The 14,355-nt window shown below is 41.7% G+C and overlaps 2 protein-coding genes across 3 annotated transcripts in view; one reads left to right on the top strand and one right to left on the bottom strand.

The window, feature by feature from the left end:
• The window catches only part of DMGDH (dimethylglycine dehydrogenase), a 51,100-nt gene extending 50,828 nt beyond the window's left edge, over nucleotides 1-272 (bottom strand). The window contains exon 1 of one of the 2 annotated variants that reach the window (XM_045571660.1): nucleotides 27-272. In XM_045571660.1, the coding sequence (XP_045427616.1) occupies nucleotides 27-272 (246 nt within the window). The remainder of the gene's footprint in view (nucleotides 1-26) is intronic. The other variant, XM_036409937.2, reaches the window with a different exon arrangement.
• BHMT2 (betaine--homocysteine S-methyltransferase 2) lies at nucleotides 164-14,078 on the top strand. Its single transcript, XM_036409938.2, has 8 exons — nucleotides 164-294; nucleotides 4,725-4,857; nucleotides 5,713-5,804; nucleotides 6,764-6,955; nucleotides 8,489-8,636; nucleotides 9,099-9,281; nucleotides 9,557-9,788; nucleotides 13,726-14,078. Exons 1-8 carry the CDS (start codon nucleotides 271-273, stop codon nucleotides 13,805-13,807), a joined length of 1,086 nt encoding a protein of 361 aa, XP_036265831.1. The 5' UTR covers nucleotides 164-270; the 3' UTR covers nucleotides 13,808-14,078.
• Nucleotides 14,079-14,355: the final 277 nt, after the last annotated feature.

Here is a 14,355-nt window from a genome sequence, read left to right on the forward strand (position 1 = left end):
CCTGCAGTCGGGGGGTTCCCACTCACCCTTCGTGGCCGCCGACAGAGAACGGGCGGCTCGGGGAGCCGGGCAGCCCCAAGCCCCGCAGCGGGAGGCCCCGCAGCCGCTGCACGCCCGGGCGGAGCATGGCGAAGCTGACGGCGCGGACACCCAGGGCTCCGAGGCGGAGGCTGGCGGGCCGCCGGGCCGCGTGAGATCCTCCCCCGGGCGAGGGGCGGGCTCCTGGGCCAGCGCGCTCCGGCCACCCGGCGACCGCAAAGCCGCTTCGCCATGGCACCCACCGCAGCCAAGAAGGTGAGTTTCCCAAAGTCCGCGAAGGCCCAGCCCACAGGCTGCGGGGCTCCCAGGGTGCAAACCCCGCTGGAGCCCCTGGGGGCTCTGCGGCCACCGCAGGGCACCTGGATGGCTCAAGCCTCCGTTTACTGGATCGCGGGGCGGGTGGCGGTATGTCTTGGGTGTGAGGACAAGGTAACAAACCTGGGTGCCGTTTGTTGAGCCCTCCCTGACTCGGAGCGGCCCTGCGCCCAGCGCTTTGAGCAAATTATCCCTTCATCTACACAACTGTCCCCCTTACGCCTGGAGAAACTGAGGCCCGAGAGTCAGAGGACGAACGCAGAGTGGAGAGGGATTTGCGCCTTCAGACCCAGAGGCCACACTCCCATCTTCTCCGCGCACTGGCCGCACCCACTGCATTCCCTCTCCTGCCTCAGAGCTTCTTGCCCTTGGTTCCCTAAGGGCCGCAGTCTGGCTGTCCTGGTGGCCGGCTGGCCTGAAACCAGTCCTGGCTCAGACCCTCAGTGGGGTGTGGAGGGAGGGTGCTTGGGGACCCCTGTGTCTCACCAGACCTGGCAGCCCAGCCCGAGTCTCCAGGCTCTTCCTCTCAGCCCCTTTCCAGGTCTGGTCGCCAGCTCTTGGCTTTGTTCACCCATTTCTACACCTGGTGTGTGAGTGGTGGGAAGAAGGGGTGACAAAATAAAATTAGGAAGGCCATGAACTTGGATGCGGGACATGCCCAGAACCTCTCAAAGCAGCCCACCTGAGCCCTGAAATTCATAAAAGATGATAGGGAACAATGGGGTGATATTGGCAGGGAAAAGAAATGTGTGCCACCGACTGATTTACACTAAAAAGTTCGGAACAATCAGGACAGTAGTGGGCTTCCTAAATCAATTGAGGTTCATCCACTTTACAAGTTGTTAGCCCATTAAGGAGCTAAGTATGGAAGCAGGCAAAGTGCTTTGACAATGTTAATTTACAAAAGGAGATTGCAACTATATATATATATATATATATATATATATATATATATATATATATATATACACACACACACACACACACACACACACCCTGTAAGGAAGGACACAATAATGGTGGTAGTTACATAAGATGAGGAATATGGGTTTAAAAACTTAAAATCATTTTGGACATGTTTTTCTGATTATAAAAGTAAAATATGGGCATTGAAGAAAATGGGTGTAATAAAAACTTAGCAAAGAACATTGTGCTAATTTCTCTAATACTGTGTTCACTTTTACAGTTCATTATTATTAAGGTTTTAAAAATATGCCATCTCTGTTCAATTTCTTCCTGGCATCTACTCTTGCAACACCAAGCTTATGACATACTAATCCATGTTAATGGGTACCTGGGAGTTAAAATTAAAATGTTAGTGGGAAGGAGTTAGCCCACTTCTCTTCTCAGCTAACAGGTGCATCTTAAGAGTTTATTTAATTGCCACAGAGGGCACCTCCAATTTTATCTTTAATCCAAAGAAGCAGTCCCATTTAATCCTAAAATGCAGTGGCCTTTTTCAGGCATAAGGGGTGATATTTTAGGCTGCCTCCTGCCACAGGGAGAAGGTGGTGGACTCCCTTGGGTATGAAGAGAGGTGCCCTGAAGCCTGAACCTAATTCCTGACGTGCACATACTGATATCTGCAGAAAGGGGGCATAACTGTCTCTCAGAGCTCATCATCAGGTCCCAGGTGGGATCACTCCAAAGTGAAAGGGAGGATGGAATGAAAATACAAATGTGCTGTAAGTTTACAGTTCTTTATTTTACACAGTCCTGTCATTCGCAAACTATCTTTAGATCATACATGTATAGTAATTGGGATGTTTAGTACAGCAGTGAAGGAGGGGCTAAAAGATGCTCTTAATTCAAATCTTAACAACTCATTTATTTTGCTAACGGTATTTTAGAAAATTGGCAAATTTAAAATATTGGACAAACATCTAGACAACAGATGAAAATGTTCATTTGGTATTATGAAGACACTGTCAAAATATGTACTATAATTTTTTTTTTTAAAACCCTAGCAAATTTTCTGTTAAGAGTATCTTTTTTTTCTTCTTCTTCTCAGGACCAAACCTGTAGCATATGTGACACATGTGACATTTTCAAAATGGTCTTGTCTGTCTGTGAACCCTGCATAGTTTTTCAAGGGCTTACTCTTTGTTAGGTGCCGTAGGAGGCAATAGGCCTAGAGACAAGGTACCTGAGCCTCAAACATCTTACAGCCACACAGAAGAGGCAGGTAAGTAAGCAAATACTGCAGAGCAGGTAGTGGATGCAGGAAAGGAGGGTGTTTGACTTCCGTAGGATACAAGGGAGAGGTTATTGCCAATCAGAGTGGGCCAGGCAAGACTTTGCTCTGGCAGCAATGGGAGATAGAAAAGGGGGCTGGAGGGAATTGGAGATCATTTCAATAATTCAGGCACGGTGAGTGAGGGGCCATATATAAGACATGTTAAATAGATCCACTTGGTTTGGATATGGGCGGTGAGATACTAACTAATAATACCTAAATTGTATACCAATATTTTTCCTTCTAAAAGTGATTGATGTGTACTATTAAATTTGATTCTTAAGATAGTTCATTGAAGTATGTTAGATTTTCAAGATGGTATTTTATACAGATGACTTATACCTCTAATTCTCTCTTCTGTACCCCTCTGTAGGCATTTATCTATTACAATGTCTTGAGATAATTTGCTGACCCACTGGCCTTCTCCAGAGAAGCCAGACTTTGAGCTTCTTGAAGGCACAGACCTTGAGTTATTCCAATGCTTATCCCACTTGCCTAGAACTGCACTGGCATGTGGGAAGATCTCACTGAACGTTTAAAGCTTCAGTCCGTTTTTATGTTTCAAAGTGCGAAACAAAAAGAGCAAACTGTATTTTATGGAGGGAGTAGAGAGATAGGTGAGAATCCAGGTCAATGTTAACATGTCTTGCCCATTCAGCTAAAATTCATCTTTAGATATGAAATATGGAAGGCTAACCAGAATTAAGGACTCGCTCTCTGTCAAACAGCACTTGTGGTTAACACAGCAGGGCTCCATTCTGCTTCTCTCCATAGGAAAATGGAGATGGTGTGGATATGGTAGCCTGGAACATCATGTTGGGTGTACCCTTCTGAAAGGCAGATATGACTGATTAGATGAGGAACTGGAAGCTTTTCTCCCCCATTTATGCATTGCTGTGTGTCCAGCTGTAGGCAGAGTTGACACAAACTGGCCTTGTATTTTCACTAAAACGGTGTATCATCAATTAATGCAGTCTATACACAAGGGTTAGGGATCACCATGGGGTGTTTGCAGTTGTCACCAGGCGTTTAGGGAAGGCCTCTCTGAAAAGATGACATGTGAACAAAGACCTGAAGGAGGTGAGAGGGGGAGCCATGCAGGAATCTGAGGGAGGCAAAATTTAGATCTTGGAAACCATAACCCTTAGATAACTGCTCTGCATACAGACTTTAATTTACGAGTGGGCTAACGAGAAAGGTGGTAAAATAGGAAAAGAATGTGTTAGGAATTTAGAAGATCTGCAGTAGGCTTTGTTACTTAGCTCTGTGATCTTGGGCAACTCACATAGACTCTAAGAACCTCAGTTTCCTCATCTGCAAAACGCCCTGCCTTGCTCACAGAACTGTTGGGAATACCAAATGATAGCATGTATACAACCATGCTGGAAAATGTAGGGCATAATTATCAAATGTTGAGTGTATTATGTTCAGTGGTTTACTCACAAAAAATGAGGTTTTCTCACCTAACAAGAGGACTAGCAACCCATGGCTGCTGCAGCTACTCAGAGATGTCACTAAGACACCAGGCTGCTGTTACCCTCTGCTCCACCAGCCTTAGCATCCGGATTTCAGTAGCGGTGGCAAGATGACTGCTATATTTCCAGGGCTTATGGTGACATTCCAGTCAGGAAGGAAAAAGTGTCAGGATGGAAGGGAGTGGACATCTGTGGCAGGAAAGCAATACTTTTCCAGAAATCTTCAGCGTACTTCCACCCATGTCTCTCTGGTCAGCACTTGTCAAATGGCCACCCCAGCAGCAAGGGACCCCTAGGAAGTGTTTTAAACTTGGAAGCATTGTCTCCCCAAACAAAGTACATTAGCAAAGAAGAGGAGAGAAAATGCAAATTAGTTAAGCAACTAGCAATGTCTGCCACAAACATATTGACAACCAAAATAACTATTATGAAATCATCATTTTCACTATGTTTTGATTCAGATTAAATGTTAGGAGAAACAACAGTAACAGCATTCTGCACTAAACAAGTACCTGGATTGTGCAAGGAACAACAGTGTATCCAATCTTTCTGAAATATTATTAAACACTGAGAACAATATACTATCTTTCTGAAAATTAGAAACTGCTTTTTTGGGGGGGAAAGAGGGGCCTTAGATGATTTTTCTTTTTCTCCTTCAGGGTATTTTGGAACGGCTGGATAGTGGGGAGGTTGTGATTGGAGATGGCAGTTTCCTCATAACTCTGGAGAAGAGGGGCTACGTGAAGGCTGGGCTCTGGACGCCGGAAGTCGTGGTAGAACATCCAGACGCAGGTCAGTGCCAGCGTCCCTGGGAGTGCTTATCTGGGGGACATTTTGAGTACATCTGACTGAGAGAAGATAAAAAAAATAATAGCATGCATTTTCTAAGGACTGTTTCACTTGTCAAAATAGCCAACATGTGGAGACAGTGACAGTACATGGTCTGAACAAATACGAGGAGAATAAAGTTCTCATTCTCTCTCTCTCTCTCTCTCTCTCTCTCTCTCTCTCTCTCTCTCTCTCTCTCTCTCTCTCCTCTTCCTCTTTCTTCTACCGCCACCATGCACACACATTTATATCTTTATATATAGGGACTACTAAAATGCACATCCTACTATGTGTCTCATAAATATTTACCCTGTGGATATTTAAGAATTTCCTTAATATAGTAAAACTGTTATTGCTTCATATTCATCCTTCTAGTTAATTTGCATATTATAACAGTGTGTTTGGTAAGGATGATTAAGGGTATCTACCAGCTTAACAGAGCATAGATAACAGACTACTTTGAGGACTGTAAGTAGACCAGTTAGATTCTTCATGACACTGGAAACTGAATAAGCCCTCTCTAGACCAAGAGACCAAGAACAATTGGCCAACTAAGCTTCAATCTCTGCATGAGTCTTCACCACGCTGTGAGGTCCAGCAGCAGGATAATATGAGGCTACTCTAAACAGCCCTGATTTGGTATGGTCTTTGCTATGTCTGTCCTTGAATTTTACTGACCTTAATCTGCAATTCTTTTTATAAGTACTAGATTTGAAATTGTGTATGATTGGAAGAGAAGTGGGTGAGCTGCCACTGCTGAAAATGATAGCTTATGTGATTTTTAATGTTTTAATTTCAATTTAAAAAACTACTCTGTAGTTCGTCAGCTTCACATGGAATTCTTGAGAGCAGGAGCAAATGTCATGCAGACTTTCACCTTTTCTGCTAGTGAAGAAAAGTTGGAAAGCAAGGTAAATAATAGTGCCTTTGGTTGGGGGACAGAGTGGGGGGAGGGGAGGGGAGTTGGGCAGGGACACTGTATAATAAAAAATAACCTCTCAATGGGAAGCTGTGGAATTGACCTGATGTGTTACTACAAATATAAAATATCTGTTAAGTAATTAACTAGTATGTAGGTGCATATATAGTAAATAAATGAGCTTTTTCTTTCTCTTTATCTAGGGGAAGGGGAGGCATAGGACTGGGAAACAACAGGCCATTGGAAGGACATAGCCATTTTTCTGTGCTATTTTTTATATATATATATAAAGAAAGAACATTTTATAGATGTTCTTTTTTACCTCCTTATTTCACATTCTTCTTTTTTGACCTATCCATCTGGAAACAGGGTGGTCCTAGGGTTCACAGCAGTGGCCTTGGAATGAGAATTGAATACCCAACTTTGCCACCTGTTGGCTGTGTGACTTTGTGTAAGACTCTTAACTGCATGGAGTATTGGTTTTCTCTGAAAAAATGGAGATAACTTATGCTAAACTGCCTAGGGTTGTTGAGAAAGGTGAATATGGTGAAGAATGTGGAAGTATTGTGAGATATTCTGCAAATGTAAAGTGTTAATACTTACAAATGTTAATGCCCAACCAACCAACACTTATTGAGTGCCTGTTACAGTGCCATCCCTATGCCAGACACAAAGAGTGTGCAAAGGCATAGAGCCTTTACTGAAGTGGCTCACAGTTAAGTGTGGGAGGCCAACAAATATGCTAAAATCCAATGTGGTACAGATAAGCACAATAATGGAATTAAACCTCACTGGTAGTAGAGGAGATTGTACCCAACTCTGCTGATCTTCTCGAATTAGTTAAAATTAGCAGCTTCTCATCTTACTTGCTCATTTCCCCCTTTGTCATAGATTGTATTACATCTCTAAAATGCCAGGCTCAGCATCTTACTTCTTGCTCTCTACCCTCAGTGGGAAGATGTAAATGCTGCTGCCTGTGACATCGCCCGAGAAGTGGCTGACAAAGGTGATGCTTTGGTGGCAGGGGGTATCTGCCAGACAGCAATATATAAACATGACAGGGATGAAGCAAGAGTTAAAAGACTTTTTCGACTACAGCTAGAAGTTTTTGCCAAGAAAAATGTGGACTTCTTGATTGCAGAGGTAAGTCTAGTGTTATAGGGCGAGTGTTAAACTATTGACAAGTATAATTAAACAGTCTTCAACTTTCATATGAGATTTGGATTGCCTTATGCCCTCATTTCCTCCGATGGTCAAAGGTTTATTTAAATGCACCACAGTCAACATCCTCTCACTCGGATGTTCTGTTCTCTGTGAAGCCAAAGGACTGACCCAGGAGAGGCCTAGCTTTTGCTTTTCTAGATCAGAGTAGTTGCGGCAGCTGACTCTCAGGAGACACTATAACATGGGGTTCAGAGAAAGGGGACAGTGATTCTGGGAGTATCTTCCCCTGAAGGAGGGACAGGCTACAGAAGGGATTAAAGCCCTGGGGGTAGGTGGATGCTCAGGCTCCTCCAGATCCCACCAATAATCCTCACTATCAGTAGTTCCCTTGCTCTCCTCCATCCTTGCTCCCTCTTTCCACTCAAATTATAACATGCGAGCAATATTTTAAAGAAAGAAACAGTAAGAACCGGTTGACTGAACATTCTCTTCCTGCCTCTTCCAAAAATTAAAAAGCCTCATCATAATTTATCATTACAATTGCTAGAGTCAAGTCCTCAATCCAAGCCTTCACCTCAACAAGGACAATAGCCTCCCAAATTCTATTTCCCCAATCCCTCTATTGAACTATTGAAAACCCTGCTTCCTCAGCCTTGTGAAGACTCAGGGCCACCTATAGCAGAGCACAGACACACCCATATCTTTTGACTCTGTCATTCTCACACACTGCCTCTGCAGAATCTGTTTCTAAGTCGAGAAGGAAGAAGCAAGGAGATTTCTGCTAGCTTTTCTTCACCTAAGTTCAGCTTTTTGACTGTGGCACTTAAGGGAGTTCCTGAGAGGCACCCATGCAAATGTCATATATTTATCAAACAGGGTGTCCTGTCTATCATTCACAAAGAAACTCAGTAGCTATCCCTTTCCACTCTGTGCCTCAGTGTTCTCATCTGGGGAAATAATCATATTTCCAAGCCTTCTTTATGGAACATTTATGATTATCTAACTAGAAGGGAATATAAAAGCACTCTGAAGCAGTAACAAACTATTCATTATTACCCGTGTTCCATAAAAGATGAGTTCAAAATTTATTAACTTTTGCTCCTTCAAAATTATGGTTTTATAAAATACTCAATTAGTTAAAAAAAATCTTGTATTTTTTATATGACATATGAGTGGAAATCTATATACAGAGTGTGGCAAAAGTAGGTTTATAGTTCTGAGTAGGTGAAACACAGATTTTATTATTGTATTATTATTTATTAAGTGTTGCATTATTTTCCATATAAACAACTGTAAAACTATTTTTGCTCCACCCTGTATTGTTAAAGGAATTAAAATATTTACTCAGAAGGGTATTCTTTAGTCAGTCTGAGAGAGACACATTCCTAGCAAGTTTTATTACATATTATATACTTGGGTATTTTTATAACAACGGTTTTGTAACATTTACATTCTATCACTCAAAATCTGCTTCATTTTTGCACCAATCGAAAGCAGTGAAATTTCTCTTAGTATTTTGAGATTGCTGAGGAAGCTGTGTGGGCTGTGGAAGTCTTAAAGGAATCCGGTAAACCTGTGGCAGCTACCATGTGCATAGGCCCAGAGGGAGACAAGAATGGCGTGACACCTGGAGAATGTGCTGTGAAGCTGGTGAAAGCAGGTAATTTGGACTCATAGTGTGATAAGCTGTTCAGTTGTTGTTTATGAAATTTAGCAAAGTTGGCTTAACGTTGTCAGGGCAGTTCAGAACTAAAAAAATGAACGGGAACTTTTTTCCTCACCTGTAAAAGTTGGGAGGTAGATAGGAATAGTGACCTCTAAGGCACCTTCTAACTGTCAGAAAATAAAAAAGTAAAAGTAAAATGTGCCTGGCCAGTGTAGCTCAGTGGTTGAGCATCGACCTTTGCTTCGGGAGGTCACTGTTAGTTTCCCATCAGGGCACATGCCCAGGCTGGGTCTCAATCCCCAGCTGGGGACATGCAGGAGGCAACCAATCAATGTTTCTCTCTCATCATTGATGTTTCTATCTCTTTCTCCCTCTTCCTTCCTCTCTAAAATCAGTAAAAAATATATATATATTTAAAAAAATATATATAAATGTTTTTTTTATGTCTTTGCATAGGGGCTTCAATCGTTGGTGTGAACTGCCGATTTGGGCCCGGGGTTAGCTTGAAAACAATGAAGCTCATGAAGGAAGGCCTCCACGCTGCAGGGTTGAAAGCACATCTGATGGTGCAGTCTCTGGGGTTCCACACACCTGACTGTGGCAAAGGAGGGTTTGTGGATCTCCCAGAATATCCCTTTGGTAAGCTCAAGGCGCGTATTAGAGGTCCCTGAGATTTCTCACTGTGACAAAATGGAAACAGCTATCATGAACAACTATGGTTCAGTCTTATTATACATACAGTTCAAGACTGCCTAAGCCAAAAACATTCATTGTTAACCAAAAATGAGCTATCTGAAGAATGTATAATCTAAAATTTACAGTTTTTTAATTAAAAAACACAATAACACTCATCAGAGCATCTATCATCTGACAATGGAGATGGTAACAGAAATGCCGTAACTATTGTATTATAGGACTGGAGCCCAGAACTGCAACCAGGTGGGACATTCAAAAATATGCCAGAGAGGCCTACAACCTGGGGGTCAGGTACATCGGTGGGTGCTGTGGATTCGAGCCCTACCACATCAGGGCGATTGCAGAGGAGCTGGTCCCAGAAAGGGGCTTTTGGCCACCAGCTTCAGAAAAACATGGCAGCAGCTGGGGAAGTGGCCTCAATATGCATACCAAGCCCTGGATTAGAGCCAGGTAGGAATTTTTACATTAATAACACTATTTTCCTCAAATCTTATTTAATTTATTATTGCAAATACTATGCATGCCTATGATAATGAAAATTCAGGAAGTGAATTGTATAAAATGAAACGTAAAAGTTGCTTCCCTCCTGACATCAGTCCTAGTCCATCTGTTTGCCATTTGTGTTTTGAAGTCTTGTGCCTCCACTTCTTGTTTTATCAACTGTAAGTGGGAATTACCCTTTGTGAAAGCTGAGGAATTTAAATCACATGATCTTCCCCTTTTCTGTGTTCTCCTTTTCCTAATTTGACTTATTACATTTTTATTTTTTCTGTTGGTTGTCTTTATAAGTTTGAATTTCATATTTAACCACTTATTTCTTAATCCATCAATATGAGGCAGTATCTGTTGATTCTACTCCTGGTACCCTCTACTTTTTCATCTTCTTCTTGGCTTCTTTAAGTTATGCCATTACTTTTATATTATCAAGATTCATAACCATTGTATTCTGCTCTGTAATTATAGTTAAGTCCTCCAAGATTTGTCTGTAAGTTTATTCTAAAAATGCAAAGCTAGTAAATAACATTTACAACATTACTGTAATTGTCATATTAAATAAGCAGGACTCATAAAATACAAATCAGAACACAGCTTTATTTTTGCCTTCCTCTGTCTCTTTAAATCTGTTCAGTGGATGACTTCTTTCGTCTGTCTCTCTTTGAAAATACTGACAAGCCCCAGGACTTTTTTGGGTAGTTCATCTGAGGCAATAGAAAGCCCCACAGATCTCTTAATTTAACCAACATAATTCAATAATTAAACATTAAGTTCCATGTGAAATCAAAAGTTGGAACATGTTTCAAACTTAAAAAAATGTCCCCCTTTTTCTAGAAGACAATTCTTCTCTTTCTTAGTCTTTTGCTTCCAACCCTCCCCTTTCCTAACTTACTAATCATGGTTTCTGACCTCAGATTCAAAGTGAGAGAACAAACAATAGAAAGAGGGGTAAATTGGCATCTCTTGACTGGCCTCAACAGGAAGACCACACTCTCTGGGCCTGGCAGACCTTCCTGGGCACAGTCCTGGTTCTTCAGAGGCTTCTGCTGGGAACCTTTGTCTGTAATTCTCATGCCAGAGGCATTGCATTTCTCTCTGCTGCTTCCTCTTCAGGTCCTGGCTTTTTCAGCAGGTCACTCCAGATATGTCCTATTGGGGAGGGGAGGGACAGAAGGGGGGGGCAGTGAGTCCCATTGTCCTTCCTGGTGATTCTCATGGGCCCGGTTTTAAATACTTCTAGGCTGGCTCACTCTGTCTCTTATTAGACTCAAGACTGGTTAGAGGCCCTTTCACCTTTTCTTTATGCAGACAAACTCTGAGAGGGTGGTCTGATCCCAATTTAACGGCACCCTCTTTGCTCATAAGCAAAGTAGCTGGCCCACTGGTCTCTGTGATTCAGACTGGTCAGTGTAGTCAGGTGAGTCATCTGACTGGCTCTTAGCCACCTTCTTTGAAACTTCTGCAGAGCATCTGTCTTGTTTTAACATCCGATATCTCTCTTTTCTTGATGCCTCCAATAAAGTTTCCAACTGATTATCCTGGTCCCATGATTTTCTAAACATTTACTGCAGAACCAAGTGGTAAGCAGTAACTATGGAGAAAGAGTTAAAATCTTATTTTACAAAACTTGAACCACTTGTAGGAGAGTTCTAAGCATCAAGGTCAAATTGAGCTTCTTCTCTTACATTTCATCCATAGTCCAAATCCATATCATATTTTCATTTACTTCATACTTGAACTGTGACTTTCTTTGTACAACATTTGTTTTCTACAAATTTCTAATTAATTTCTTTTTCATTGCTGAAAGAAGAATAACAGGGTTTTGCCTTCTTTAATATCTTCTTATTTCTAAATTATACTATTTGTTACAATCAATCTCCATCATTGATGACATTTGGGGGGGGTAAGAAGGGGAGGAAATTACTGTTCTGTTTTCATCTTTGATTCTCTCTGTCTCTCTCTTCAATAGAATGTCATTCCTTTTCCATCTTCCAAAAACTAGCCATAATATCTGCTGTCTCCTCTTTTCTATTCAGTGCTAGTATATATTTAATCCATTTTATACTTCTTTATCCATTTCACTGGGATTTAGAATACTCTTCATTTTTGAACTGGAATGATTTCCCTAAAGTAAATTTATTTAGATTGTAAAAGTAGACAAGAAATCATTTATCCAAATATTGTTTTGGGGAGATATGGATATTTATTAGAGAAGATGGTTTTTATAGATATCATACTTAGGGGAAAAGTACTCAATCTGTATATATAAAAGCCTGAGCAACCGAGCGACCAGTCTATCAGTCACTATGATGTGCACTGACCACCAGGGGATGGACACTCAATGCACACAATCAGGCTCCCTCCTGTCTGGTTCAGGCCTATGGGAATCGGGCAAAAACCGGCTCTCCAACATCCCCTGAGGGGACCCAGACTGAGAGGGTGCAGGCCAGGCCAAGGGACCCCACCGGTACACGAATGCATGCTCCAGGCGTCTAGTGTAAGTGTAATTAAAAAAGGAGGAAAACGTACTTTGGTGATGATTAAAACCCTTCCAATAAGTAAGAAACATTTATTTTAATTATCATTGTCCAGGAGACCTTTGAATCCATTAGCCACTAAAGAGAAAACATCATTCTCTAGAGTAAAGCCACATACTCCTGGAACACTGAGCTCCCAAACATGTTATTTACAGACACTTGTGATTATACAGAAACCTGTAGGCACCCAGATTTCTGACACTGTTATTATCCTAACATATTTATGTATTCATAGTTTCATAAGTAAAGGGGGAAAATAACTGTAAAAATATATTTAACACAAAGGTCTGTGACAAGGAACCTTTGTATTCTGCTTTCTAAAAGCAGGGAATAAATAATAACAAAGTTATTTGAATTCTGTTTTTAGTTACTTTTTGAAGAATATAGTTACATTATAACCCATCTTCATAGCCCTAGCTGACTTGGATGAGTGGATAGAGAGTTGGCCTGTGAACTGAAGGATCCCAGGTTTGATTCCAACCAAGGGCACATGCCTGGGTTGTGGGCTCAATCCCCAGTAGGAGTACACAGGAGGCAGCCAATCAATGATTCTCTCTCATCATTGATGTTTCTATCTCTCTCCCTCTCCCTTCCTCTTTGAAATCAATAAAAATATTATTTTTAAAAACCCATCTTCATAGAATTGTCATTGCATTAAAATATTGAGTAGAACCCTGATAGAATTTTCAGAATGAATATCCTATAGCCTAATATGTTAAGTGTCTGACCGTCTGGTTATCCGTTCAACCAACCAAAGCATAATATGCTAATAATATGCTAACACTGCTCAACTGTTCACTATGGCGTGTGCTGACCACCAGGGGGCAGACGCTCTGACTGGTAGGTTAGCTTGCTGCTGGGGTCTGGCTGATCAGGACTGAGCTAAATGGGCCGGAAACACCTTGGAGCCCTCCTGTGGTCCCTCCCTGGCTGACCAACTTCCTGCATCCCACCCCAGCCCCAATTATGCACCGGTGGGATCCTTCGGCCTGGCCTGTGCCCTCTCCTTACCCAGGACCCCTTGGGGATGTTGGAGAGCCAGTTTCAGCCCGATCCCACAGGCCAGGCCAAGGGACCTCACTGGTGCACGAATTCATGCACCAGGCCTCTAATAGGTCTATAAAACTCAAACAAATTGTCTTTTTCTGACAGGTGGTATAATGCCTTATGATTGTTAGTGAGGACAGAAATTTGAGAAAAACTCCTGGCATGAATGGATATGAACATAGTTGTTCTGTCTTTATGTTGAAACCGAATTTCTAGCTTATCCTGATTATTCACCTAACTTATATGTGTTGGATATATATATGATACAAATCTCTAAATTAATTAACTATATATTTTTTAAAACACAGGGCTAGAAGGGAGTACTGGGAAAATCTGCTGCCAGCTTCTGGCAGACCTTTCTGTCCTTCCCTGTCAAAGCCAGACTTCTAAGTAGTGAAAACCCTGGAATAATAGAACAGAAAGAAATCCCCCTCAAACCTCATCTGGACTCCTCCTCATCTTTGCCATCAGCCCACTGTGATGTTTCCAGCAACTGAACAGCTCATTTGAGGCAGCCCCTTCAGAGAAATCCTACATGCAAGTATCCCACTCCTGATGGATGCTGCAGGGGACACAATGGTGATGAGAAGGGCTCCTTGTTCTCAGTATTTACTGTCCAGGAATTCTGCAGTACATGTTTTGAAGGTTATCAAGAATAAAATAAAATAAAATAAAATAATAAAATAAAATAAAATAAAATAAAATAAAACTTAGAAGCTTAAGAGCAGCTAATTGAATAGCAATTGATATCACAATATTAAAACCAGACAGACCTGAATTTAAGTACCAGGTCTGCCCCTGTTTGCTGTAATGATAGTGCTCAGCACATTTGGTTGTCATGTTTATTAAAGTGATAAAAGGTGCCATCAACAGAATGTGCTAATAGACATTTGTTACAATAGTCTGCTCTACTGCATGAGTTTATTCCAATCATGTAT

Source organism: Pipistrellus kuhlii, unplaced genomic scaffold, assembly GCF_014108245.1.
Source record: "Pipistrellus kuhlii isolate mPipKuh1 unplaced genomic scaffold, mPipKuh1.p scaffold_m20_p_4, whole genome shotgun sequence".
Classification (NCBI taxonomy): Eukaryota; Metazoa; Chordata; class Mammalia; order Chiroptera; family Vespertilionidae; genus Pipistrellus; species Pipistrellus kuhlii.

Bases quoted from the DNA above. Each gene is read 5' to 3' on its own strand.
- BHMT2 (XM_036409938.2), top strand. From the start codon at position 271: ATGGCACCCACCGCAGCCAAGAAG. The intron at 6,956-8,488 runs GTAAGTCTAGTG...AATTTCTCTTAG, and splicing joins TGGACTTCTTGATTGCAGAG to TATTTTGAGATTGCTGAGGA. The intron at 9,282-9,556 runs GTAAGCTCAAGG...ATTGTATTATAG, and splicing joins TCTCCCAGAATATCCCTTTG to GACTGGAGCCCAGAACTGCA.